Source organism: Humulus lupulus, chromosome 9 (assembly GCF_963169125.1).
Source record: "Humulus lupulus chromosome 9, drHumLupu1.1, whole genome shotgun sequence".
NCBI classification, from domain to species: Eukaryota; Viridiplantae; Streptophyta; class Magnoliopsida; order Rosales; family Cannabaceae; genus Humulus; species Humulus lupulus.
In genome coordinates, this window is record NC_084801.1 from 6969821 (window position 1) to 6994235 (window position 24415).

A 24415-nucleotide genomic window follows, 5' to 3' on the forward strand; every position below is an offset into this window, starting at 1 on the left:
AATAAAGTCTGGAAGGAATATAGACGACAATTGAATATGATTTATATATCATAATAATTTGATTCCAGAAATACAATTGCAACCTCGAATTAGAATTTTTCAAACATTATAATACACAACAGATTTTTGCATAATCCTGGGTCTTAAAAGAAAATAATTCTTAGCCTAAGAAATAAAAGTTGCTATGGTCTTGCCAAGGGCAGAGCAAGCTTTCATAATACAAGATGAAATATTTCAAAGATGCTATAACAATGAGGCATCAATAGCAAAAGAAGCTGCAATGGCTTCACCAAGGGCAGAATCAGAACATGAGATGTTTTTGGCTGCCATAATCGTCCCATTGTTGCTTGTAGAAAAAGATGAGTAGTCAATGAACACATATTTTACGTGTAAACTCTTTCGAGAATTTAAAACTACAGAGCTGGATTTTTTTACCAAAGCATGCACTTGACTACTTGAGTATCTCATTTTCAATTTTGATTAGTCTTCTAATTGTTTCATTGAATTGTGTCACTGAGACACTCTTTTCAGGTCAACACTCCTTGACAGCTTCTGCTTCTTGTCCATCCAAGACAGATTCGTTTGTTTAGATGCCAATCTAAAATACAAGGACAAAAAGAATAAAATCATATTCCTAGAGCAGTTTAATTTCACAAATGTTTCAAAATATAAAGCTGAACATCCAAGCAAAGCAAGGCTAGAGATATAGATTTACTTCATCTTATGAGCTCTAAAAATAAGAGTTATATGCTCAATAAAAAATAAAGACCTATTATATTTGAACTGGAATAATGAAAAATAAACATATTACATAGCCAGTTTAGTATCTGTTTTGCATAATACTATACAGATAAAGAAACAACATCTGTTTAAAGCACTTAGCTTCATTCAAAGATAAAGGAACATTAGGTGTTTTTAAGACAAGATTTTCTTTTGAAAAAGTTTAACTTTGTGGCTAGTTTGCTAATTAATAGAGACTGATCAACTCTAATATTAATACTTACTTGAGAATACTACTGCAAAAATATGGGCTTATAGTACCGATATGAAGCAAGAAAATAGTAGACCCTGATGACATTCTTGTGGTTCAGTGAGAAAAAGGAACCATCTTTAAGCCTGCGTTTGGTAAGGAGGAAAGAGAGAAGAAATAAAATTTTGGAGAGAAAAGTGAAAAGAAAGAAAAAAAAGCACTAACAAACACTTTCCTTCTGCTCTGCCAGACAGTAAATTGAGATGAATTTTTTAAAAAACATTCACATGGTGGCCAAGCTTGAAAAGTATGTATTTCAAGTTACCATTTATCCTTGCATTTTAACAAATGATAAAAGTAACATTCCAGAATTGTACAAGAATAGAGTAAACGTAATACTAGAATCTACTCATACCTACTGTTCAATACAAAATACAACATGAAATGACCATGCTTTTTAAGGTAGGGAAAACATAACAATTTTTTTATATGTTGAAGTATGAACTCATGTTTTCATAGAAACATACCATCATATCATATGCAGCCGCATATTTCAGTGGTTTTCCAGCTTTCTCACTTTCAAATCCAGGTTCCTTGTCACTGTTAGAACTTCTTTGGCTTCGGTTGCAATATCTTTTGACCTTAGATGCCAAAATCCAGATCAGTTAAGAGTGGCTGTTGAATTGGTTGCTGGTGCTTTGCTCTCTGCTATTAATCTATAAATCATTTAAAACCCAATGTATGATTACAAAGCATGACAAGATATTCAGCAATAACTTTTTAGCCATTGAAAAGCTGTCACTAGAAAATACAACAAATCAAATGACATACAGAAAATGAGCAAGACACTACCACACTAGGGAAAAGTTATCAAACACAAACATATTTAAACAGTACAAGTATATATAGACATATATAACTATTATGAAATGATTATCGGACTTGTAATTATGAACTGGAATATAAATCATCAAGAAGAATAATTATGTACCTTGACGATTCATTCCCTTCCCAACAAGCATAATTGCATTGGCATTTGTATCAATGTCAACATATCTGCATGTTCTTAGGTTTTCTTCATAGATTTTATTAAAGCTTCACTTCTCAAGCAAATACAATCAATATGACAACATAGCTTATATCATCCAAATTGCCACAGTAGTCTACACGAGTCACTTCTCAAGCAAAGGCAAAGGCAAAGGCAAAGGCAAAGGCAAAGGCAAAGGCAAAGGCAAATGCAAATGCAAATGCAAATGAAATCACAGTAGTCACATCAGTCACGAATACATGATATTTATCACAAGAGCCCTAGCTGAAACAGAAAATATTGATTTCTAAGAAACCACTCTTATCAATGTGCGTAATGTTTTGAAGCACATTCTGTGTGCACATCATTACTATTTTATTAATACAAAACCAATAAATATCTCTAGACAGATCATTGCAGCATCCAACATCACTCCTGTTGATTGATAAATCTTGTAAACAAACCAAAAGATGCAATGATAAATTACGGTAGAAAAGAAGAAAATGTACCTTTAGATCATTGGGGCATCTAATTGATACGTTTATAATCCACCACCACCACCACCACCACCACCACCATCATTCCCTTTTGATTGAAAAGAAACTACAGTAAAAGGACTTGACACATGCTGATATTTTGAACGAAAACCTGTAATCCCTTTAGCTGATTTTAGTCTGGATAATCCATGCTCAAGTTGGTTACAGAGAATTCTAGAGCAAGCATGCTCTATACACGTAAGGCATAACAATAGGAATAATAATTATAATAGACTAATATAATAAAAACCATTTCTAACAACCACTTTGCTATAAACGTGTGACATGGATAGTGGATGAATACTCCGGCGGTCGACTAGGACTCAGCAGAGAACATCAAATCTTCACAATCACCACATTGTCTCTTTAAGTTTTCAACGTAGGAATGTTGTCTTAACATCCTGTTGTTCTGACTCCAACTCAAATTGATTCTCATATTTCTTCATAATGACATGCTATATATATTAGTACAAGTTCATTATGAAGAAGGTTACTCTGTGTCGTTCCAAGATAGAAACAAATAATATGCATTCAAAAACTCTTTTCAGCAACCACTGTTGAGGCATAGGGAAGTTGTTGATTGAGCTTATAACAATTGGGAGGCACAAACCTTTTGATGCTGAGGAGGAAGAAGAAATTGTACAAGAGTTTGACTTGTTCTTGAAGGAAGATCTGTCTTTGGAGTGATCTTGAGTTATCCGAAACTGTCTCCCTTGAGATAAAAGCTGTTCAAAATGGTGTTGAGGGGTGCAAGAAGGAGACAGTTCTGTTTTGTTGGCAAATATCATTTGTAGACATCTGATGTAATAAACTCTTTTCAGTTCTGATATTATTCCTTTGATTTTGTTACTTTATGAAAGTTGACTTGACTATACACAGATGAGTTTTTTAGTTGTGCATGGAAAGATGTTTGCTTTGTCTAATTTCGTTATATATATATATATATATATATATATAAGCTGCTATGCTATGAAGTATGAAAAACCAAACTAATTTGTACTTTGTATGAAGAGCATATTATTTGCAAACATGTTGATACACAATTATATACTCCTGCTTTTTTTTAATTGAGAATTATATACTCCTGTTAATAGCATCTTTAGTAGATGAATAATTGACTTCTGAAAAGACCAAGAAAATCAAACATTTCAAGGCAGTAACACTCATGGTGAATAAACAAATTAAGATAAAATTTTGCATCATAAACTTACGTCATTGCAGTCCTATTTTCCTTCTAGTTTCTCACCCGAAATGACACATTTGAACTGGGCAAGTCATGAATTGAACATGTTAAAAACTTGGCAGAGCACAAATGCTAGCATTGAGAACCACTGTACTGTACTGTATTGGTATACAGCAGACTGAGTTGATGAGAGTTGATACATTTATTCAACCAAAGTGAATATTTCAAGTAAGAGTAAAAAGTAACGAGACAAAGTAAAAGTAAAAATCGTAAGAAAGCAAAATCAGAAAACCTAGCTGTGTTTTGTTCTCCATAATCAACTTGCCTCAACTTGCTGAGCAGCCTTCCTTTCATTCTGCCTATAGAAATATAGAGGTTATCTCAAAAAAAAAAAAAAAAAAAAAAGAATACGAGAGAGATCACTGAGCAGGCGAAGGTTTAGTCATGGCAGAGAGTGTGGTGAGTTTTCTACTGGAGAAGTTTTCGTCCTTGTTGGAAGATGAGGCCAAGCTCTTGAGCGGGGTTCGAGATGAAGTTGTTTTCGTGAAAAATGAGTTGGATCGTATGAGAGCTTTCTTGCGATCTGCTGATGCTACGGAAGATCACGTTGAAGAAATCAAAGTGTGGGTTAAGCAAGTTAGAGAGGTCGCTTACGATGCAGAAGACATCATCGATGATTTCTTGTATAGATTTGAGCATACCAAGCGACATGGATTCTATGGTTGTTTGTGTAAGATGGCTCGTGAGATCAAGAACTTGAAAGCTCGCCGTCGAATTGCCTCCCAATTGCAGAGTATCAAACGCAGAGTTACTGATATTTCTGAGGGGCGCCAGAGGTATGGTTACAAACTGAGTAGCACGGAGATCGGGTCGAGTTCGGGAACCAAACCTTGCTGCTATTCTGAGGTTAGAAGCGACGCGCGGTTTCTGGAAGGAGCTCAACTAGTGGGCATTGAGTCAGACAAGCAACATCTTTTGAGTTTTCTTGTGGAGGATACCTCTCAACTACGAGTGGCTGCAGTGGTCGGAATGGGAGGGCTGGGCAAAACCACTCTGGTGAGTTCAGTTTATAATGATTCACAAGTAAAGAATCATTTTCATCAAATCCAAGCTTGGGTCACTGTTTCACAATCGTTCAAGCTAGATGAAGTTCTGAGACAGATTATCCAACAATTTTTCAAAGCTATGAATCTGCCACTTCCTGATGAAGTTGAGAAGTCCACAGACACCCACTTGCTAAAGACTGCCATTGTTGATGTTCTTAGTGACAAAAGATATTTGGTTGTATTGGATGACATATGGGATGTGGATGTATGGGAATCAGTAAAAGTTGCATTTCGGAACAACAACAATGATAGCCGAGTAATGATTACAACTCGAATTGCAGATGTGGCCTCTTCCTCTACCAAAGATGTTGGAGGTGAGATCATAACCTTAGATCCTTTATCTTCTGAAGATTCTTGGACTCTATTTTGTGCAAAAGCCTTTCAAGGTAATGCATGTCCAGCTCATTTGGAGGAAATTTCAAGAGACATCCTGAAAAGATGTGAGGGATTGCCTCTTGCCATTGTTGCAATAGGAAGCATGTTGGCCACAAAGGACATCAACAGAGTAGATGAATGGGAGATTGTTCACCATTCTCTGCGGGCTGAATTACAAGGCAATACAAAACTGAAAGGCATGCAAGCCATACTTTCACTTAGTTTCAATGATTTGCCTTACCACTTGAAGCATTGCTTCATGTATCTAAGTTTATTCCCCGAGGATTACTCGATTAAACGCAATGTCCTGATTCGATTGTGGATTGCTGAAGGTTTCATAGAAGAAATTGAAGGAAGAACATTAGAAGAAGTGGCAAATGGTTGTTTCAACGAGCTTCTTAACAGAAGCTTGGCCCAAGTATATGATAGATATGATGATGGAAGAGTTAAAAGTTGTCGAGTGCACGATATTTTAAGGGAAACTATGCTTCTAAAATCGAAAGATCAAGGCTTTGCAGCAATTACTAATAAAGATAGCAATAAAAGGCTTCCAGAAAGAGTTCGACGACTATCTGTGCACGAAGGAACAAATATAGATGCATCTGGGGACAATCAACTATCTCAACTGCGCTCTTTGTTCTTTTTTACCGAAGAAAAAGATGTCTGGAATAATTTCATGTCTTCATTTTCTGACCAGGGGTCAAGACTTGTCAAGGTGGTAGATTGTACATGTGCACCTGCGACTACATTTCCACGGAGTATCACAAAGCTATACCATTTGCGATACCTATGTCTAAGAGATACCGATGTAAGTTCAATTCCACCCTCTATTGCGAATCTTCGACACCTTGAAACGTTAGACCTCAAAAGGACTCTTGTACGAGAGCTACCCAGTGAGATTTTACGATTACAGTGTTTGCGACATTTATTAGTTTCTCATTATTCAACAATGCAAGGTTTTAAGGCTTTAAAAGGATTGGAATCCCTTTCATCTTTGAGAAAACTCTTCTATGTCGAGGCAAAATTGGGTGAAACTGAGCATATGGTATCCGTAGGAAGGCTAACACAATTGACGGGGTTAGGCATCCTACAGCTTGGAGCTGAGCACGGAGATGCACTATTCTCTTCAATTCATGAATTAAAGCTCCTTCGTTCATTAAGGTTGATTTCAAGAACAGAGGATGAAGCCCTTAGTTTCCAATTTAAATCTTTCTCGTCTCTTCGATTGCTCCAGAGATTATCTATATGTGGTCGCGTGGAGAAGTCACTAGAAGGACTACAAAACCTTACAAACTTGTCTAAATTATTTCTGATTGGTAGTAGGTTGCAAGTAGATCCGCTGGAGTCATTACAAGATTTGCCCAATCTAGTATCACTCTATTTTGATGAAAGAGCTTATGATGGGGAGTCACTATGTTTTAAAGCTGGGAGTTTCTTAATGCTCAGACATCTCCGTATGTTAAGTTTGAAGAACTTAAGAAGGGTGACAGTGGAAGACAAAGCATTGTCTCATCTCGAATTTATGCATTTGAAGGATTGCAAATTACTGAAGGAAATACCATCAGGAATTGAACGCCTAAGAAACCTCCAACAACTTGAATTGTTTAATATGGCTGTAGAATTGACAATAACTATGTACCGTGGAAGTCAACATGATAACTACTTAAAAGTAATGCACATTCCACGTGTTTTCCTCGGCCAGTGGAGTCCTGGAAGCATAAAAGATTGTGATTGGCTTTAGAGATGTAAGTTTCATTCTTCTTCTTCCGAAAACTAATGAGCTTTTTTATTTATTTATTTATTTTATTCTCTAGTTTGTAAATTATATTTTGAAATTCAATCACGAGAAAAATTACTTATATTGGATTATTATGATTTTTATATTCAACCTTTTAAATTGAATATCACCTCCTATAACATGGATATTCTTGAATTTTAGCTAAAAGAGACATTGAGCTGATCAAAATAAATAACTGAGACCATTTTAATTTTACATGGGTATTAAAGATGTGAGTTCGTGATGAGAAGTGGACTTTTACCTCTCTATAATTGTTGAATGTTTTTTTTTATGTGGGGTATAATTGTTGAATGTTTAATTCAACAATACTTACTAAATGTTTTTGAAGAAGTTAGGTTTGATGTGAAAAAAGTGGAAGGTGAATTTCTTCATAGACCAAAATATGATATAATTTCATGGTTGGTTTCATTATATTTTGGCTGTTATCTTGTTTTTCAAGGACTTTCCAATTCTATTGTGCTAAGAACAAAGATGACATTCTATTTGACAAAACTAGTTATCTTTTTATTTAATTAATTGGATTTATGTTATTTTGAGCCTTTTTAGCTCTTGTTCTCAACTTAGTATGAATATTCTTTCATCATTTTCTATTGATCTTGTGGTGTCATTGTGTTGGCTACTAGTGCCTCCTTCTAAGACTAAAGAAGTATCGATTTTCATAATATTAGTGTCAATTATAAATTCATTCTTTTTTTTTTCAAATAAAAAAGGTAAATGGAGATATTACCAACATTTATTGGAGACTGACGAGGGAGAAATTGAAGCTGGAAAAGCGCTGGGAGGGACTGATGCACATGGCTTTATTCTGGAAGACGAATTTGAAGAAGGCAGCACCAGCTGATATAGTCCATTTTTAAGTATTCCCTGAAGTAGAACCTGGTTCGTAACAGTGTCCTTAACAAAACAAAAGTTAGATGTAAATTCTATAGAAACATTATTATCACAGGTTAGCTTAGAAATGCTTATCAGATTTTTCTTTATGGCTGGAACATGAAGAACATTCTTAAGATGCATAGATCTACTAGCAGTTATATGAGCATCACCAATATTTTTAATGAAAAGTTGAGATCCATTACCAACAAGGAGCTTCTCCTTTCCTTTGTATGTAGTAGGAGTGTTGATAGCTGCTGTGGTCGAGGCAACATGGTGAGATGCTCCGCTGTCCATGTACCAATTTGGATCAGCAACTGTATTTGGATGAGCAAGATTGGCTTGCGGAGGAGGCTCAGTAGATTCAGTTCCAGTTCCAGAGGAGGTGTTCTCTCCTTGATAGCTTAGGTCGAATCGATGATAGCACTTTAAGGCTATGTGACCTTGTTTGCCACAGACTTGGCAAATCGGACGAGTGGAGTTTGTATTACCACGATTGAAGTTGTGACGGCCACCACGACCTCGGAAACCACGGCCACGGAAGCCTGGATTATTGTTATTGCGGCTGGCTCGTCTGGAATTGGTAGAAACAGCAAGATTAGCTGATGGATTTTGCAGATCCACTGTTGCAATGGCATTTTGTTGTTCAAGCCTCATCTCATGATTCTGAAGTGCAAATTGCAATTCAGGCAGAGTAACATTGTCTCTCGAAGTGAGGTTGACCACTACTGAATCAAATTCTGGTCCAAGACCCCCAAGTATATACAGAATGAGCTCCTCATCACTAATCATGTGACCTGCAGACATTAAGGAATCAGCAATGCAACGCATTTTAAGAACATACTCATCAATAGGAGTGGCTCCTTTTCTTGTCAGTTGAAGGTGCGTTCGAAGCTGAAGGATCCTGGCCTTTGAAGTATTGGAGAAAATCTGAGCAAGCTCTTGCCAGATCTGAGCGGAAGAATTGCAGCGAGCAACAAGGCCAAGCATGTTTTCAGAGATTGAGTTGAGAAGCCAACTCATCAGAAATTGATCCAAGCGAATCCAGGAGTTGAAGTCCGGATTTGGAACCAGGCGAGTAGGATCGACAGAATCAGGAACAGTAGCCGGAGGTCGAAGACGCGCACCAGTAAGAAAACCTTCAAGATCATGAGCTCGAACAGTCGGTAGAACTTGAGAACGCCAGTAAGTGTAGTTCGTGCGAGTGAGTCGAAGATTGAGTGCAGCAATCTGAGCAGGGATAATCATCACTGGAGCTGGATTCAGTGGAGCAACTTGAGAAGAACGAGCATTGGGGGAATCATTCACAGGAGGATCATTGGAGGAAGAGGACGCCATTGCAGGTATTCAAGAACTTAGAGGAGAGAAAAATGTATGGCTCGTGATACCGGTTGAGAAGTGAGAGACTGAGATTTGAAAAATGTTCTCTGTTCCTTTCATTGAATGCTTTTGAGTATATATACATATTACAGAACAGGGAAAATGGAAAAGTTTGTTACAACTGAATCGGTTATAACAGAATACCAATTCGGACAGCATTGACAAAATAAAGAAATTACTGTAACTAACTGGAATCAGTTATGGTGGTTCTAACAGTTGGCTACTAGTGCCTCCTTCTAAGACTAAAGAAGTATCGATTTTCATAATATTAGTGTCAATTATAAATTCATTCTTTTTTTTTTCAAATAAAAAAGGTAAATGGAGATATTACCAACAAAAATATCGTTTCAGTTTCAAAAGTTGTACTTATGTTCCAAATCTAACTTTTATTGTCTGGTTCTCATAATTTGTTACAGTATAGTGAGGCAGCTTCCAAGATATTTCCAAGATATGGTTACAAACTGAGTAGTACGGAGATTGGGTCGAGTTCGGGAACTAAACCTTGCTACTATTCTGAGGTTAGAAGCAACGCACAGTTGCTGGAAGAAGCTCAACTAGTGGGCATTGAGTCAGACAAGCAACATCTTTTGACTTTTCTTATAGAGGATACCTCTCAACTACGAGTGGCTGCGGTGGTCGGAATGGGAGGGCTGGGCAAAACCACTCTGGTGAGTTCAGTTTATAATGATTCACGAGTATATATATATATATATATATGTATATTCAAAGTTTAACAATTAAACAAAAAAGTCTCTCTCAGTCTCATATTTTCATCTTCGTACAAAATGGCAGAGAAATTGTCTTTACTTGGGAAGAAGGTGGAATTAATGGCAAGCGAATTGGCTAATTCCATTCATAAGCCATGATAGAAGGGTTGAAGTACGTCATGAATGATGATAAAGATCAGTTATTCATGGCTGAATCACAAGACAAGTTTCAATGATGGGAATGGAGTTGTGGCTGCCCTGCCACTCTTGAAAATCTTGATAAAGAAATCATTGGGTCTTTGTTGCCAACTAGGCCATCTTATGTACGATGTGTCCTCGAATGCAAGGCTGTAGCTGTACGGAAGGTGGAATCTATTCAAGCAAGTACTCAAAATTCTAGTGCATCACCAGCACCAACAGAAGAAGCATACTATTGTTTGCTTGAAAAAACAGAGATTCGTGCTGATGATGACGATGAGTATGATGATGACGAGGGAAGAATGGACATAATTTTCGACATGTTCTTGAAGGAAGCTCTGTGCCTCGAATCCAGTTGTACTTATCCGGCTCTATCTCTTTCAGAATTCCTCATAAACAATGAGCTACAAGTAATTCAGAACGGTGTTGAGGAGTCAAAGAAGCAAGTGGATGATCTTAAATCTAAATCTAAAGTGGATGCAGTGATGATACAATTCCTATCTGAAAAGCCAGAAGAAGAGCAAGAGGAACAGAAGTTGCAGCAATATCAGACAGCATTACAAGATTGGACAAAATTAGCAACTGAGCCATGCATAGCAGAATATATGTATAGTTTCTCTGCTTTTTCTTATATTGTCATGTTTAATTCTAGCCATCAATTATGATGTACATGATAGTCAATAGTACTTACTAGCCAGTTAACATGCTATTTTTGAATTCTTCAGCTGGTTTACATTGATAAAACTAGTACTTTATTCTAAAACAAAATGAACATATTGGTATGTGTTAGGAAATTTTTTCCAGATGTTTGCCTCTTTGCTATCAATTACTAGATGAAGAAAGATAGATATTGCACTGTTACTAGATGAAGAAAGATAGATATTGCAGTGTTACAAAATGAACAGATTGGTCTGTGTAAGGAAATTTTTACCCGTTTGTCTCTTTGCTTTCCATTACTAGATGAAGAAAGATATTGCAGTAGTGTGTGCCATTAATTTAGACAAATCTTTCAAACCATATTAAAATAGAATTGTCTTATTACTTAGATATATGTAAGTTCTGCAGATTTGAAAAATACATGTGATACAACATAGTGTATTCAACACAAGGGGACACACAAAAGTATATGTTAAAATTTTCTTGAATTGAAAAACATAGTGGGAATTAGTCCCACTCCCACATTGGTAATGAGAGGATTTTGTCCACCTTCTTGGCCTATATAAGAAAGAATTTTTTGACTTGGAATTTTATACATCAAAATCCTTTATTTTAAGGTATTATAAATATATTTAATTTTAAGGTATTATAAATATATTAATTATATTTATATGATGTGTTTAGGTAAAAGTTTTATGCTCCTAGTGTGGTAGAGTTTGTATAATTGAGTTTGGGAATTGGGAATTAATCTCGGCGAAGTAATCATGTTATTATGGGAGTGTTCATAGATTGCCAGCAACAGATAGGACAAGAGTGTACCAGTCTGTGAAGACAACAATGCTTCATGAAATGAACTGAAACTACATAATGTGAGTTCATTCTTATGCTTCATGAATTTTACGCTCATTGTGCTCTCTTTTTGGTAAGATACACACAAAAGGAACATTGCTCTTCTGATACAGATTTTTTTTTCTACCGCAAGTGTACGGTGTATTGTAATATAGTTTTAATTTAAAAGATGTCGAACCCACAGAGATTAAATATTAAATTCACTAATTACTATTACTTTTAAGTCTATAATTTTAATTAGAAAATTCAACAAATAAAACAAACAATAAAATAAAGAAAATGAAATAACAAAATAATCAAAGCTAATGATAAATGTAAGAGTATTGATTTCACTATATTGATTATGAACCATTTTTTTATTATTCTAATTAGTTCTCCTTATTTGTAATTACAGAATTCTAATATAATGCATTTATCTTTCGCAAGCATATATGCAATTAATCTCAATTTATTAATATGATATCTCTATTCGCTATTAATTAATCAAGAAGTCATTAAGCAAAAATTCTTTTAAACCAAATTCATAGAGTTCATGGAATCTCTCAATCTCACAATCACTCTATGTCAAATCTTCCTATGTTCAATCTAAGTTTATCTTTCTCAAGCATAAACCCTAGATCTCAATTCACAATAATGACGGCCAAACATTAATATGAGAAAAATAAATCAAGAAGATATGAACAAACAAGAAGAACTTCATAAAAATAATAATGAAAACCTTAATTCAATAATCAAAATAGATCCATCTTATACTCTAGCAAAAAAAGAGTTTAGTTCTCCATTACAAACATAAACATAATAGCAATGTAGTTGTTCATAATTAAAAACTAAAAATAAAAAGGAAGAAGAAAGAAACTAGATATAATGGTGATGATCTTGATGAAGTCTAGCCTCCTTTTCCTTTCCAAGCATGTAATCCCAGGTCTAATCTCCTCCAAAACGTAATTAGAACCCTAATTATACTTTTCCTTTTATATCCCCTCCAAAAAGACCTCTTTTGCCCTTCAAAAATCGTAATTTAAACTTTCCGTACGGATCCGGGGCGCTGCAGCCCCTCAAACAGGCGTTGTTGCGCTACAAAAAAGCTAAATACATGCTCTCTGTAACAGTCAGGCGCTGCAGCGCTTAATGATGGCGCTGCAGCCCTAATTCAGGTCAGAAAATTGCGCTGCAGCCCCTGAATATAGCGCTGCAGCCCTATTTCACGAATTTTTTATTTTTCTTTGTTTCACTTCCGTTTTGTACGAACTTCGCGCCACTTTTCCTTGGACCCTACACAAACACAACACAAGCATAAAACCAAACAAAACACCCTAAACACCTACAAATTAGATATAAAATGACACTAATAAGTGAATCTAAAATTCACTTATCATCTTCCTTTAGGAATTTTATCTATGTGTATTATACATATAAATTTTATAAGGGTACTAGTACCCAAGCAAAATAAGCATAACATTCGAAAAAGAGGTTTTGTATTTTGGAATTTCTCATATAAGTTTTACTTTAAGCTCTATCGGTGGGGCTTTCAGTGTTCTCGACATTTGAACAGTTTTCGGCGCGATTTTTTTTTATGACCGTGTATGTTGTAGCTATTTAGAGCATCGGCGCGATTTTAAAAAAAATTCTAAATAGTTTACAGTATTGTTTAATACCCAAATCGTGACAACCACTAAACGGTGTTTGTAGTATAATCGGGCGGTCGATCCACAATGAGATAACCTAAAATCAAAATATTAGTAAAAAAATAACACAAAAAGTTAGTAACATGAAAATAAATAAAAAAATGGAAATGAAAAGAGATTTGAGATTTTGGTGTTGTCTTTTTGATGAAATAATAAAATGAGATAAGTGAAATAAAAGTAATGTGTAATCAAGAGTTTGGGAAATAGAAATGTTTCAAGAATCATCCATATGCTTGTTTAGTTACTTAGCTACTTGATTTACAAAAATACACAAGTAAATAGTTCACATCCCAACATTTACTTGAAAAATCTAATATTAAAGCCCATATCATTTTCTAACAAAAGTTCATTTGAGTTATAAAGTTCTTTACTTTAGCAGCACAATGTTAATCTTATGAAAAATCTAAAAATGACAAAATACCTAAGGGCAATAATGCAATAGAAGATTAGACATAAAATTATGTATCAATATTACTTTGACTAATTAGAAGCACATAAAAAGAGCATGACTAATCATATATACTATTAGCACAAGTAAATAAAGATAACAAAATAGAGATGGAGATGAAAGAACATAAATAACTCAAATACATTACATTAAGAACATAGTAAATCAAAGTAGTAAAATAACATCACTAGCATGTGGAATCATCCATAACCTTCCTAGGAAGATTAAGCCATTATGCTCATGATTCTCACAAAATTATAAGAAGAAAATATGAGAAGAAAGTGAGTAGAAATTTTGCTATAGTTTCTTTACTCTAAAAATTACATTCCTATGTGAAAGAAAGAGTCACTATTTATAGAGCGAGAAAATGACTAAAAAGAAATTAAACAATAAATGAGGGTTACACAATAAATCTAAAATATTAATAATAAAAAAATGAGCTTTGAAGCTCAAAATAGGAGGTCTATGGCCCAAAGTGCATCAAAGATTGGGCTGAATGGGTTTTGGCAGCTGGAAGTTTGACCCAATCCACAACCAATAGGGAGGCGCCATGTGGTGCGACTGGGCAAGGAAGGGAGAGGGCTGAACCGGGTCAGGAGGTAGGTCGGTGGGTTGGGATGCTAGAGGCTCGCGGGTCATGCGGGTCGGGTTTGTGGGTCAGGTTGCTGGAGAATCTGGGAGCTAGGCCGGACAGGTGGTGGGCTCTAGGCGGCTAGGCTTCTCCTTCAGTTGGGTCGGCTGCTAAGAAACAAAACAACAAGTTACTCCTTAAAAATGCCATTTTTAATTTAATTCTTTTACCTTTTCACTTTTTCTTTTCTTTTGCTTTTATTAATGTCAAAATGCAACATACTTTATACAAATTTATTTTAAAATTAATATTTTCCATTAAATAAATATATCAAAATAAATTTAAGAAAATATTAATTAAAACTTTAAGCTTAGTAAAATGTCATTTTTAAGTACTAAACAAGTACTAAAAACTAGGTTCAAACATCTTCTTGCACGCGTGACTAATTTTTTTCATGCACGTAGAAAACAATATGTTTGAACTTAGTTTTCGTTATTATAAACTATTCGGAATTTTTTTTAAATTTGCAGGATGCTCTAAACAACTACAATATACACTGTCACAAAAAAAAAATTCGCGTAAAAAATTGTTCACGAGTCGAGAACACTGAAGACCCCCACCACTGGGCTTAAAGTGAAACCCTATAGGAGAATTGTCCTATATATATATATCTGTGAGTGTGTGTCTTACCAAAAAGAGAACACAAAGGGGGTGTTTGGTATGGGGTAAAGTAAAAGTAAGAATGAGAATCAAATTTTAAGGGGGTAAAGTTAATAATTTGTATGAGTCTCACATGTATTTTAAGGGTAAAGTGAACTCTTTTGTACACAAGAGTTTAATATTACCTTCATCCTAAATCCCTCTACACTTTCCAAAGCAACTCAACTACTCAAAACAAACACTCCCAAAGAGCATAAATTTCATGAAGCATAATAATGAACTCACAAAGTTCTTAATGAGCATAAATTTTCATATAAAAATAATGACATCTCATTAAGAATAAGAATGAACTCACAAAGTTCTTAATTAAGTAAGGCCCCCAATTTCACCTTCAAGTCCCTCTCTGAGTTCCTTGGTTGATAATCCCCTGCAAATTTTAGCTGATCATATTCATACTAATGATCTTGCTAACTTAATTACTTTATTTTCTAAAGGGTACTAGAAATAACACTCACAATGCTATGTAGCCAAACATTTTGAGTCTTCAAGTGAGGCTGCTTCACCACCATTAACGCCTATTTCTCTCTGCAATATCAATTTGGGTATCGAGAGAGTCTTGTATTGTGAGGCAGAATTAATATATAAAATGAACATATACAAAATTAGAATGAGTACTCGGACTTCCAAGCTCTCACTAACTCTTTTTAGGTGGAGTTACTGAAAGTTAGAATGAGCAGTGAGCTTGGAACGATATTCTATATTTATAGAGTGGACCTACAATCAGAGTCTCTGCTACATATTGAGATATTCTCTCAATCATTTGGGTAACAAATAATGTTGATCATTTAGTGATAACAAATTGATTTTATATACCAAATAAATAAATATTCTTACATACCAATCAATTTTTCAGTTGTATGACCTCATAATAATTTTATCAATGAGATTGCATTTTTTTTTTAAAAAAAAAAAAAACTGATAAAAGAATATTTTCAATTAAAATACCCGACTTTCCTGATTTTTTTTTGGGATATTATTGTTGAGGAGAACTATTCAAAATTGGTTGTTGTGATGTTAATATATAACAAACTAGAAGACAGTTCTAAATCGAAGTCTTTGTAACAAAATACTAAAAATATCTTCCTTTCCTTGTCATCATTGCATGTCACATAATATTCTGACACAATTTTTGGTCTCTACTCCTAATTAGTGACCATGACGATGGAGCCTTCACCATTGGAATCCATGAGCGATGATGTACTGATCAAAATATTATCTTCATCATCTCTACTTGACTCGAGATACATAGTACAGATTGGATTGGTTTGCAAGCGTTGGTCGAAGCTCATCACTACTAACTCCGAATATCTCAAACGCATCATCACTCAACATCGATCAACACCACCTTATACTCTATTCCTAAGACACTCTACTTCTTATGATCATCGAGATTTTTTCTACGAGGAAAGATTATTAGTCTACAACTCTTGGACCATCTTCTCCAAGAAATCGAGGGCTCTTCACCAAATCAACAACCAACTTTCATCAATCACGACATGCACACATCTGACTCCCACGAACGAGATCATGTCATCGAATCGAGATTTGTTACTCGTTCGTCGCCATCAACGATTCTACGTATGCAATTCGGTTACAAGACAATTAGTTGATCTTCCTACCATCCCTTGTCTCTTCGAAAAATTATTATTTAAAAGTTTGACCTGTGGATTAGTTTTGGATGATGACTCAAAGAAATCATCATCATTGGAGTGTAGTCACTATCATGTGGTGATGTTACCGATCCAACCTGAAGATAATCTCCCTACCCGTGTGGCCATATTTTCTTCTAAAACTCGAAAATGGACAGTCTCAAACATCAAACTCCCAAAGTTATCATCAGAATTTTATAAATTCGATGTTGCACCAGTTGTTGTCAATGGAAATGGAAGTTTATACTGGACATTTTCAGGGTTTTCTACTATTGTGGGAGGAGTTATTGTTTTTGATCTCTTCAATAAGCAATTTCGATTCATTAAAATGCCCTATGAGATACCAATGAGAAATAAAGTGACTCGTCTTGGAGTGGTTCGAGGGCGACTGCGTCTGGCTACCACTTTTCCTCCTCCTCTTGAAGAGTCCAACACCATTGTTTTGAAAGTTTGGGAGCTTAGTGGTGATGAGAATTGGGATTTGGTGCACGATGTTAGTATCACATTAATGGTGGACGATGGAACTGTTCTAAAGTATTGTTATGTGATTGGTTTAATACCTAATCCAGAAGAGGATGATGATGATGGTGATGAGTTTGTGTTTCTATGCCACCACCATAATGATAATGATATTAATGGGCCATACAAATACAAGATTGGAAGAGATAAATTTCAACAGGCTTATGAACTTCCAAATCCAACGAGGTTGATGAGTGTTAATCCCTTTGTCTTCACTCTTGTTCATCCTCTCTTCCCTACCAAAATTCCTCCTAAGCTTCCACCTTGATTGTCTTTTTAAGTTTATTCAACTTTATTATATTGGTCATGGATGACATTATTTTGTTTGATATTATTGTTTTAGTGAAGTATTAACTGATTTTCCTTTTAGTTATATATGCTTAATTAGTTTACTTCAAGGAATTGAGAAGCCAATCTTTTCATTTCATGACGTGGAAATCAAAGGCATGACAAAACTAAGCAAATCTCATTGCACTTTGCTATGATTGACATGTAATATTTTTACTCTATTTAACGAAGGAAGAACATGTGTACTCTGCTAATTTTGGGTTAGTGATAGAACTATAATTAACTTAAACATCTTTTTCAGTTATTCTCTTGTAAAATCAAGTTTCAGATGCTTTAATATAGAACAAAAATTGAGTTCAAGAGCTAAAAGATACAACCAAGGTATTTTGTTTATTTAAATACAACCCAACAGTAAGTTTTGCGGTTTAATATATATTTATATCAAACAAAGAAATATCAGTCTTGGGAACACCATAGCAGAGCACAAGTAAAGTAATGAATTGAATATTTAAAAACCAGCTTTACAAATCATGAAATGGAGAGTTCTTGGACTAAATTGAAATCAAAGGCATAACAAAGCAGAGTGAGAGAGAGAGAGAGAGAGTTAGATTATGATTAGTTTATAATGTAAGAGTGATATATAAAGACATAGAAGGTAGTTAGTTATGTTCGGTAATTCTGTTATTCATATCATAGCAGCATAGCAGTTACATCAGGGGATAATTATGTGCTTTAATTAGCTTCAGGTGGTGTTTATTTGTTACGTATTACAAGATTCTCATAAGTATTATCATGATTTTAATTTTCTGATTATTATTTTACTGGAAAATGTTTCAGTTACATTATTCCACACGAAAATGAAGAATATAAAAGAAGCATAAACGTAATTTTATTAATATGAAGGTCAACCGGACTTATAAATAAACCACAAAACTCCATGATAAGCCTTTTTATTTCACTCTAAATCGAGACTAAAGGTACATAGTTACAGACACCCAGATTGACCAACATCATCATCACTGATCAACTTGTTCCAAAGAATGAATGAACAACTTAAAGGGCAATTATAAAAAACAATGCTAAATATATATTGCAGTCAAATTCTCTTTCAAAAGTACACACTACTCCGCATGGAGTTCGAAACAATGAAGGGTAACCTAGAGTATGCAGAAACATATTGATCGTACATAATCTTGAGATGTGTACACTTCATTATTCAACTTACTCTGCTTCACTGAGGATTGGAACGATTAGCGGTTTCATCTGCGCGAGGTAAACAATTGCCCACCTAACAGATGTCAAAAAGTAAAAGTAAGCCATCGTCTATGCAACCGAGTCGTCAAGAGTGCAAGTCCAACAGAAGACAGAAAAAGAAATCCAAATACTTGGTAAAAATCTAGATTGGGAAAAGAACGTGTGAGGAAATGAGATAACATGCGAGTAAAATAATATACAATATCCAGATTTACAACAAATCTTATGCTTTCGACTAAAATATATATATCCAAAAAGTGTCGATCCAGAAACATTTGCAATAAGAAATAAAAAATTTGCCTGGCAATGGAAAATATGAACTAACTTTATACCACACCACCTCAGCAATTTTTTTTACTTTTTCTCTTTCTATCAGGAGATTTAATGTACAGTATCATCCCCCAGCTGGTAAAGGTAAACCAAGGATAAAAAAAATCACTCAGCTAGATGGTATGCACAATGCATGTCGAATACATGTATAAAAATTTGAATTTAAAGTCCGAGCAGCTAATGCATATTTTCAAGTTAATGAAGTTTGCATAAAACATAAAAGAAACTCAAATAAACAAAGAAAAAGGCAACAACTTACATCATCCAGCAGCATACTACTGCTGTGACAACCAATGTCAAGTGAAGCCTGCACAAAAAATAACGATTAAATTAGCCATCTACTGAGTTGAAGGAGTTCCAAAAGAACAAGAAATCCAAAGAACTTGCAACCTACATAACCCAAAAACTATATCTCGGAGATAACTAGTAACTTTTTCAAAAATTTATAAGGAATACAAATTTCAGTTCTCGTTCATATCCGCATCAAACAGGTGGTTTGAGAATCTTACTGTAGATCAGCAGTGGAGAATCATATTAAGTTTGGCACAGCAGTGGTTACACCTTACTCATCAATAAATATGCTAACAATTACAGTTCCAAATTGCAGAGAAAACAATGCGTAGAACGATCATAGATGCTTAAAAGTAAGTTCTTGCCATACTCAAAGATCTAAATTTCAATATTTACCACATTCCTTATGACCAAGTTCTCAATCGTCAAAATTCCAAAAGATACTAAGACGCACTCAAATCATATTCTATCTGGAAATTCCCCAAACTAATATAAGGCCAAGAATTAAAAAAAATAAGACCCACAAACAATCTAAACATTACTCTATAATGAGACAGATTAAAACAAATTTGCTAATTGAATTAAAGGGGACAAAAAATAAATAAACTTCAAATCGGATCCTGAAGAAAAATCTGCACATTACAAGGAAGAACATCAATTAAGGATAGAAAACATACAAATTGGTGGAAGGGCCTCTGCTGCAGCATATTCTGACAAGAAGAGATGCAATTATGCCCACCACAGCAAAGATTAGGGTTGTAATCAAGAAACCCATCACGCCTGAATCTGATTCCAACCCTTCAAGAAATTAAGTCGGCGGAAAACTGGATTAATCGATCTGCAAATCCAAAAATCCCTGCCACAAAATTCTCAGCACTCTAATTGGATATTCCAAATGAGCAAAAAAGAATTGGGGATCCATTTACAGATTCGTACAGAGAGAGAGAGAGAGAGTACCCTTTCAGCTGGGGTGGGGATGTCGGCGGGGGTGTGGCTGTCGACGGCGGTGGCGGATTAGAGGTGGCAGATCGTGCAAGGCAGTTCTTGCTGTTGAAGTGAGATCTCAGTATTTTTATTTTGTAATATGTAAAATGTTCCCAAATTAAAATGTAAAATTCGTTCGCCACAAACAAAAAGTGTAAAACTCGTTAAAATGTGTGAAAATTCATATTTGGGCCCAATAAAAGGCCCATTAAATTTAAAGAGAATAGATCCAATTCTTTCAGGGTGTTCGGCCCACAACTTACTAAAGGGCTGATTCTTGGGCCCAATATCTAATTTACAGGAGTCGGCGGAAAGCCCCTTCATCTGCATCTGAATCTGCATCTTGATCGCAAGGTTAGGGTTTTGTCGTTCTAACACTATAAAGCCAAGTAGTCTTCCCTCTCGATTAATTTCAAATTGTAGATCTCACGCTGAATCTAGGAAGTATTGAAAGGTATGCAAATCTGTGTTGTATTTCCGTTTCTTCATGTATTGGATCTTGATTTTAGGGTTTTTCTGTTTGAGTTCTGATAAAAATTGTGAGGAATGTTACGGAGACCTGAACTGAAGAGACATTATAATTCGTTACTGAATGTTTCTTCGGTTTTCATTGCAGATTCTTTTTTGAATTTCAGTAAAATGTTTGGATTCCAGGAAAAAAGATAAAAGAAGCAACTTGAAATTTAGGCCTTCTTTTGATTTGAAGTGTTTTTCGTTAGTCACCTGATTTTGTTTGCAATTGGATTCTTGGCCTCGAATTAAAAGCCATTCAAATTTAACTTTTATTTGAGTCAGTTGTTGTAGTAGGGATTTTACGGTAGTGCCTCTGATGATGATCAAACTAATAACTTTCGTTCTTCCGAGATATTCCATGCGGAAAAAAATTGGAGACCTGAACTGAAGAGGCTGAGTTTGATATTGTACAACCTCTTTTCTAGGATTAGGAAGTTACATTAATTTAATTTTCTAGGAATTTTGAGAGTATTTTATACAGTGGGGTTCTGTTTGATACTGTAGATTTTGATTATTTGGATTTGACGAGTTTCCTCTGTCATTGACTTTTAAGATTTCCATGTTCTTAACATGTTTCATGCTTTCTTAAGTATTATTGAAGGAAACTACTTGGTTTTTTTTTGGGAACTTGCTGTAATTTACTGAGTAAATAGTGTTCATTTTTGACATTGGAAGTTACTGAAATTTTGTAAAATGTTGATGCTTTCAGATGTTCTATAATTTTTTGTATTGCCTCTGATGATGATCAAACTAATAACTTTCGTTCTTCCGAGATACCCCATGCGGAAAATGATTGGAGACCTGAACTGAAGAGGCTAAACTAGGTTATTTGTAAAACGACACTTAGAAAATTAGGGTGTTAGCGACTGGACATCTAGGGCGTGGTGGTGCTGCTATTTTTTTTTTCTTTCCCTGAAATGGTATTGAAGCAAATCTTCATTTATTTTTTGGGCACTTAGTCCGGAAGGTGTTTCCATTGCTAGGTTGAAGTCTCCATTTACTTATTTTCGTTACTGCTTTTATACTTTTGCAAATTTTGTATTGCCTCTTAGGATGATCAAACTAATAACTTTCGTTCTTCCGAGATATTCCATGCGGAAAAATATTGGAGACCTGAACTGAAGAGGCTAAACTAAGTAATTTATAGAACCATACATCTGTTGCAGGGTGGCTGGCTGTGTTGGTTTTTTTTTTCTCCCATCACTAGGGTCTAGGATTCTTGGTTTTGTTGAAATTGTTTCTTTATTTATTTTGTTAATATTATTAAATGTTTGTGACTATTTGATATTCTTTCTTTCTTCAGCAAATGTTCCGCTTTTTCTTTGAAAACATTTAAAATTTGATAGTGTGAAGTTTTTTACTTGATATTCTTTTTTTGTATTTTTCCCGAGAAGTGTCATTCTTAAACTCAAACAAAGAAAAAATTTCTCTCTTTGGTGTTGTCCCACATACCATTTTTATCTCAAGCCAGTTAATCTGTTAATGTTATCATAATTTTATTTTTTGATATTTTGTGTTGTTAAAGACATTTGGTTCATGAGAAAATGGAAAGATTTAATTTAAAGACTAAAATTTACACGAGGTTTGATAGGGAGGAGAGATGGGTCTGAGAGAGGTAGAATACTTGTTTGGCATGAGGGAGAGAGGAAGGGAGAGGAGAGATTGAGGGTCTCCCTCCAAACCTTTAAAATTCAATCCCTCCATATTTGGAAGGATTAAAAACAGACCAAATAAATTATATTCAACACTATAGTTATTCTTTAAAAAAGGTAATATCTATGTTAAAAATGACAATATGGTCATTTTAACAATAAGGTAATATCTATGTCAAAAATGACAATATGGTCATTTTAACAATTAAATTCCTTTTCATTCTTAAATCTGTATATATTTAGTTATTAATTCTGGGGTTACAATGTTAGGTGCGTATTATTTTTGTTTTTAATCATTGCATTTATAAATGGGAAGAGATTACTTGAATTTTTTGAATTTGATAGACTTGAGAGTTTATTTTGACATTGTTGTGGTACTTCTTGTCCTCTAGACCATGTTTAGGATACCGGATCATCAGGTTGCTGGCCACAGAGCTAGTAAAGGAACCATTGGTCCTCTCATAGATGATTTAGGGTGCTTCTACAAGCCTCTACAAAGTGATGACCGAGGCTCCCAAGAGGTGGCGTTTTATACTAAGTTCTCTTCCAACACTGAAATTCCAAATCATATACGCAAATTCTTCCCTGCTTATTATGGCACCAAAGATATAGAGGCATCTGATGGATCTGGTCTCCGTCCCCACCTTGTCTTGGAAGATATTGTTTCTATTGGTACTAATCCTTCTTTAATGGACATTAAAATGGGATCTAGAACATGGTTCCCAACAGCTTCTGAAGACTATATCATTAAATGTCTCAAGAAAGATAGAAGAAGTACAAGCTTGCCCTTGGGATTTAGGATATCTGGATTTCATATTTATGAAAGTGATGACTCTGGATATTGGAAACCAGAAAAGAAGTATGTTCAAGGGTTTAATACAGATGATGCTAGAATAGCTCTTAGGAAATTTGTTTCATCTAATTCGTCGGATGATTTAGTTCCAGAACCAGATTGTGCTTTTGCAGAAAATGTTTATGGTGGTGCCAATGGGGTCTTGGCACAATTGTTAAAACTCAAGGCATGGTTTGAAGATCAAACCATTTTTCATTTCTATTCTTGTTCGATTCTGATGGTGTATGAGAAGGAGCCAACTCTGAAAGGGGATAGTGTATGTGCTACAATTAAACTGATTGACTTTGCACATGTGATCGAAGGTCAGGGTATTATTGATCATAACTTCTTGGGCGGACTTTGCTCTCTGATCAAGTGTATATCAGAGATTCTTGTTAACTTGTCACATAACTCAGCCAAGTTGTGTTTAGCAAACTCTGAGAATGACTACACCCGTAAACAGAGAGAGATTCATCAGTAAAATGTTATTTGCGCAGAGATTCCCTAATCATAGTGCACAGGAATCCCAAGTGAGATAACATGCCTATGATAGCCTACTGCTTGTGTTTTAAAGTAGAAAACAATGGCAGAAACAGCTGAGCTTACATGGCGGTTGGTTATTGCGGCTTGCATAGATCTTGTTCTAAAAGTCTCTTTAAAAGGGCTGGTTGGCATCCTTGTTGGTTTATATGCCATCTTCTTGATTCGTGCATCAGTTCTTGGAAGACTGCTGTTTTGACCTTTCGTTGATTCAGTTATTGGAAGTTCTAGCTTCACCCATATTTCCTTTATTTCAATAAACAGTGTATTTGATTGGACAATAGCATATAAACATCAGTCATGTAACAAATTTGCATTGATTTCATTGCTCCTCTTAACTGAATAAATGTATTATTCAAGATCAGTTTCTCTTATCTGATATGATATCATCTTCTCATCTTTTACTGAATCCACATTTTACACTCTTTTCTCACAAGTTTCTCCAACAGTACCAATTAGTTGATCAAGCAAAGATATCACATT

At 34.9% G+C, this 24415-nt stretch overlaps 3 protein-coding genes and 3 non-coding genes across 13 annotated transcripts; 5 read left to right on the top strand and 1 right to left on the bottom strand.

The window, feature by feature from the left end:
- Positions 1-4079: 4079 nt before the first annotated feature.
- On the top strand, positions 4080-10944 carry LOC133802501 (disease resistance protein RPM1-like). Of its 5 annotated transcripts, none has more exons than XR_009877367.1 (5): positions 4080-6942; positions 7706-7874; positions 8105-9208; positions 9662-9913; positions 10038-10944. XR_009877367.1 is itself a non-coding variant. In XM_062240816.1 (2 exons), the coding sequence occupies exon 1, from the start codon at positions 4161-4163 to the stop codon at positions 6936-6938; it is 2778 nt and encodes a 925-aa protein (XP_062096800.1). In that variant the 5' UTR covers positions 4080-4160; the 3' UTR covers positions 6939-6942; positions 7706-9542. The 5 variants fall into 5 exon arrangements, 1 of the variants encoding a protein (XP_062096800.1); XR_009877368.1 differs by having other exon boundaries at positions 8108-9208; XR_009877370.1 differs by lacking the exon at positions 8105-9208.
- A 7513-nt stretch (positions 10945-18457) lies between these two features.
- LOC133800811 (V-type proton ATPase subunit e1) lies at positions 18458-20531 on the bottom strand. Of its 3 annotated transcripts, none has more exons than XM_062238876.1 (4): positions 20369-20531; positions 20089-20249; positions 19380-19427; positions 18458-18824 (listed from the first exon to the last, which is right to left on the bottom strand). In XM_062238876.1, the coding sequence occupies exons 2-4, from the start codon at positions 20184-20186 to the stop codon at positions 18758-18760; spliced, it is 213 nt and encodes a 70-aa protein (XP_062094860.1). In that variant the 5' UTR covers positions 20187-20249; positions 20369-20531; the 3' UTR covers positions 18458-18757. The 3 variants fall into 3 exon arrangements, with proteins under 3 accessions (XP_062094860.1, XP_062094861.1, XP_062094862.1); XM_062238877.1 differs by having other exon boundaries at positions 20089-20267; positions 20369-20523; XM_062238878.1 differs by having other exon boundaries at positions 20089-20209; positions 20369-20518.
- Positions 20532-20706: 175 nt separating this feature from the next.
- LOC133800809 (inositol polyphosphate multikinase alpha-like) lies at positions 20707-24296 on the top strand. 2 transcript variants are annotated; one of them, XM_062238873.1, is made up of 2 exons: positions 20707-20849; positions 22953-24296. In XM_062238873.1, the coding sequence occupies exon 2, from the start codon at positions 22956-22958 to the stop codon at positions 23871-23873; it is 918 nt and encodes a 305-aa protein (XP_062094857.1). In that variant the 5' UTR covers positions 20707-20849; positions 22953-22955; the 3' UTR covers positions 23874-24296. The 2 variants fall into 2 exon arrangements, with proteins under 2 accessions (XP_062094857.1, XP_062094858.1); XM_062238874.1 differs by having other exon boundaries at positions 20731-20849; positions 21618-24296.
- Positions 21218-21302, top strand: LOC133803049 (small nucleolar RNA Z159/U59). The gene has a single exon (XR_009877780.1). It is a non-coding gene; the product is annotated as a small nucleolar RNA Z159/U59 (small nucleolar RNA).
- LOC133803051 (small nucleolar RNA Z159/U59) lies at positions 21640-21724 on the top strand. Its single transcript, XR_009877782.1, has one exon. It is a non-coding gene; the product is annotated as a small nucleolar RNA Z159/U59 (small nucleolar RNA).
- On the top strand, positions 21952-22036 carry LOC133803054 (small nucleolar RNA Z159/U59). Its single transcript, XR_009877785.1, has one exon. It is a non-coding gene; the product is annotated as a small nucleolar RNA Z159/U59 (small nucleolar RNA).
- Positions 24297-24415: the final 119 nt, after the last annotated feature.